General features: G+C 28.3%; 1 protein-coding gene across 1 annotated transcript; it reads left to right on the top strand.

Annotated features, from left to right (window-relative positions):
- Nucleotides 1-3,060: 3,060 nt before the first annotated feature.
- On the top strand, nt 3,061-4,308 carry LOC133286479 (uncharacterized). Its single transcript, XM_061483897.1, has one exon. The coding sequence runs from the start codon at nt 3,061-3,063 to the stop codon at nt 4,306-4,308; it is 1,248 nt and encodes a 415-aa protein (XP_061339881.1).
- The last annotated feature ends 228 nt before the right edge of the window (nt 4,309-4,536 follow it).

Below are 4,536 nucleotides of genomic sequence, written 5' to 3'. Positions count from 1 at the left end.
ACTAGAATTTACAAAAAAAAATAAAAAAATAAAATAAATAAAATAAATAAAGATAAAGAAAAAGAGAACTAGAAAGGTAAAGAAAGTACCAAGTAGATATTGTCATGACATGGGTGTGTTGGATATACTTGTACCTAAAGACACGTGGTTAGCAATAAGGAGTTTCAATTGAACTAAAGACAATGTAATCGTGTTACCCGTTCAGCTTAAATAAACAAATGATATTGTTATCAAAAAAAAAAAAAAAATAAACAAATGATATTTGCAATAATATTAACTATCAGGATGGATGTGTGTATATATATATATATATATATATAGATATACACTTAAAAGCATTAAATGTAAAAAAGCATTAAATGTAATATATATATATATATATAATAATTATATATATATATATATATATATATATAAAGCGGCTATATTTAAAAATTTATATTTATATATATATATATAAACAATATAAGAGATAAACTTATATTAAAATATGAGATTACATTGATTGAATCATCCAAATTTGAATCCAAAATAGTCCGAAATGTTAAAAAAAAAATTATTTATCTAATAATTAATATTAATGGATAAGCCTTATTAAAAGTGGAACATCTTATATCTAATTTTAACTTGATCATGTGATGTGATAAATCTCAACCATTCAATAATAGATCAACATCAACACCAATAACACATTTATCCCAAATTAATTTGGATCGGTGATAGATGAATCCAAATGAAAGATAGGAAGAGATTGAAAAAAGATAAAAGTGAAAAGAAGATAAAAAATAGAAATAAAATAGAAATAAAGATAAAATTAAAATTAAAATTAAATCATATATATTTAATTGAAAAAGTAAAAATAATTTTATTGACAAAATATATAAAACAAAAAAGAAGAAATTTTTAAATTAAATGTTGACCGTTTACCTGTCATTGAATGATTAAGATTCATATGACTTAGTCATGTTAAAATTAAACATAGAGAGAATCCATTCTTAGATTCTTTTAATTCTTTTCTTTTTCTTTTAAAAAAATAACAAATAATGAACTCGACATTTGTTTCTGAGGCTTTATAAATAGGTAGGTAACTTATTTTGTAAATTTTTATGATTTAATTAAATTTTATACAGTCTCATATAAATTTAAAAACATTAAGGGCTCGTTTGGTGGACATGATAGGATAACGGTAGGATATGATATAGGGCTGATAAGGGTAGGATATGATATGGGGCTCATAAGCCTATATCATGTCTTGTGTTTGATGAGCACCTGATTAGCAATATGATAAGATTATGTAGAAGGAAAAAGGAGAAAGAAAAAAAAAATATAATGCAATAAATACAAATATATTGGATATCGTGAGGATTATTGGGTAGTGTAGAGATATATTGGCTATCCAATATTGGTATCCTATCCTATTGAATCCTAACCCAGCTCCCCCCATAGGATAAGAAATCATGTATTGTATAGGATAAAATGAGACAATAGGATAAGCTAATCATATCCTATTGACCCACCAAACAAGAGATAAAAGTAGGATATGATAAGTTATCTTATCTTATCTTCTTTATCAAGTGCTCCAAACATGCCCTAATAGGATTTTATGTTTCTAATTTTCATAATTTAATTAATCAGCAACTTATATTCACCAACTATAAAATTATGGGGATGATTATATTTATAATTTTTTTGTTTACAAACTACACTATGTCTGACCGGTAAGATACTCTTGAGTAGAATATTATCGGTCAAACATAGTGTAGTTTGTAAGTTTGTAAAAAATTAAAAATTTGTCAATATAGCCCTACTCTAAAATTATAACTAGATTATACAAATTAATAATAGTAACATAAAATAGCTTTTATAGTTTTGAATGCCTTTATATACTTAATGTTAAAGGGAGAGGTTATAGTTACAAAAAAAAAAAAAAATTACAACCTCTTACAACCATATATCATAACCGTTGATTTCTGTCAATCAACGGTTATGATTTTCGCAAATTAAATTCATTAATTATTTATTAATTCACCCTAAATCATAACCGTTGTTTGACGGAATTCAACGGTTATGATATATGGTTGTAAGAGGTTGTAAAAAAAAAGGTTATAACTATAACCTTCCTCAATGTTAAAAGTATTAAAAAGTATTAAAAATAATAAATTATGAAAAAAAATTTAAAATATCAACATCATTTGATTTGTTATCGAAAAAAAAGTTGATATGGTTATACAAAATCTTGTTTAATTGATTTTCATTAAAAAAATTAAACCGTTAAATTTTTCATCTATATTAAAAATTTTATTGAATAATAAGAATCTTTACTGTAAGTATTACTTAATAATAAAAATCATAATTCCAAGATGCAATAAAAGTGAGAACTTTAAAGATTTAACATAGAACCAACTTTTCAAGGATTATAGGAAAAATAATTAAAAATATTCATACATTTTTACTTGTTTATTTTTGTGCAAAAATTATTTTATTGTAAAATTTATATTATAAAAATTTTATATTTTTCATAGAATCAATACGCTGACATAGCCCAAGAGTAGGGGTATGTGCAAAGTGCCAAGTGACAACTAAGAGAAAGTAGAGTATAAAAAAAATAATATCTAAGTATAACCCTCCCCTTGGCTTAGATTTTGTGTCGGTAAACTATTGTTATCTATTGGTATTTTAAACTGCAATGGTGTATATGATTGTTTTCAGATTTTCTGCAGAAAAAAAATTAATTGATCCAATTTTAAAATAGGATGATCATATTTTTTATGTAATTATCACTATAGAAAAGGAAATAAATCATCAAAAGGATAATAATGGAACTAATCTTGGAAAAGATTCAAATGATTTAATTAAAACATATTAACATTTTCTTGAAGAACAAGTTTCGGGAGGATTAATGATAACAAGATAATCCTACTCCCTAATAACTTGAAGGCCAAGTTTCGTATAACCTTCTAATGCTCATATAGTGGCAACAAAAGTAATAACCACTGGTGTTTAACCTCAAATTTGGGGCTCTTCTATTATTCATCTTAGCATTTGTCTCTAGATTTAGTTATGGCATCATTGTGTGAGGATGAAGTGTTTCACATATTCTCATGGCTTCCCGCAAAATCAGTTTGCAAATTGAAGTCTATTTGCAACTCCTTCTTAGACTTTTCTGGAGAAACTTTATTTTGCATGCAGCAGGCACAAAATATGATGCTAAAGGATGATACTTGCTTCATTGTTCAGCCAGACACAATCCAGAGGTACAATGACAGAATTGAAATCCACCCATTACCTCAAGAGGAGTTATCTTCTGGAGTGCCTAAGAATTTTCTCACATTCTTAGGAAAATCAGCAAGAATCCTTGCATCAAGTAATGGGTTGGTTTTGTGTAGAAGCACAACAAAGAGCCCGGTTGAGTTGTTTATTTGCAATCCTGTATCACAAACATGGCTTCCCATTCCTACCCCAACAGGTGTGCATGAAACTCCTGATGCTGATATCAATTTGTTTTTTGAGTGCATTAATAAAGATCTTGATTTTGATGACTATAGGGTATTCTTGATTGACAAACCCCCTGAATGGTCATCATATCTTGATTTAAAAGTGTATTTTCCAAAGGAAGGTGTATGGCAAGCAATGGAGAGGAGTTTTTTCATTGGTAGTAGAAGCATGAGACTTGAGATGCCTGTGTATCTTCATAGCTCTCTACACTTTATATCAAATAGTTTTGATTATATTGATAGGGGAAGTCGTTATTTTAGGCCATATATAATGGCATACAATTTTGAGAGTGGTCAATCAAGAATGTTTAGGCTCCCCAATGATGCAAGAAAAGGTTCTAATCATGAAAGTTGCGACATGGGTATTTTTGAATGGGGGAAGGTGAGAAGTTTGGAACATTCTATTTGTTTGGTGAGATACATGAAATTTGTGTTTACCATATGGGTTTTGGTGGACTACGAGTCAAATTTATGGAGAAAGATTTTGAAAATAAGGTTGAAAGCTATGGGGTTGAAGGAGGAAGATCCAAGGGTTCAAGGGTTTACAATCATGAATGGTGATTGTTTGATATTTGCCACCAAGAAAAATGTTTATGGATTTGATTTGAGTGGTAAAAATTCTTGGAGATTGAGAGAGATATGCGAGCATGAATGGGAAACCAGAGTTTGTTTCACTTCTTACTCTAACACTCTTCGACCATGTGGAACTGGTGCTTCAACTTTTCCTGATTATGTTATGGCTAGCGCTTATCTCAGTGAAGATAACACTACTTCGGCATTATTCACTTCTGCTTATCCCAGTAAAGCTTTGTAAGACTTTTGTCTCGCCTGGAATTGGTGCCCTTTTTAATTTTTTTATTCATTTACTGGTGTTTTGTGGAATGAAAACTATGTTTTGTGTTTTTTGTTCTTAGATTAAGGATTTGTTTTATGATCAAGCATCTATCCAATTATGCAATATTTCGTTAGTAAGAGATTCATAGAGAGGGATGCAGATGAGATTATTATCCTTTTTAACATAAGACAATGCTTATTTATATTT

The sequence above is a fragment of the Gastrolobium bilobum genome, unplaced genomic scaffold (genome assembly GCF_033153095.1).
Source record: "Gastrolobium bilobum isolate Gb01-03AN ecotype WA unplaced genomic scaffold, APGP_CSIRO_Gbil_v1 utg148890, whole genome shotgun sequence".
In the NCBI taxonomy this organism is placed as follows: Eukaryota; Viridiplantae; Streptophyta; class Magnoliopsida; order Fabales; family Fabaceae; genus Gastrolobium; species Gastrolobium bilobum.
The sequence above is the reverse complement of the archived record's forward strand: the minus strand, read 5'-3'. Positions and strand labels throughout refer to the sequence as shown.

What these genes read in the sequence shown, in the direction of transcription:
- LOC133286479 (XM_061483897.1), top strand. Translation starts at nt 3,061, where the DNA reads ATGGCATCATTGTGTGAGGATGAAGTGTTTCACATATTCTCATGGCTT.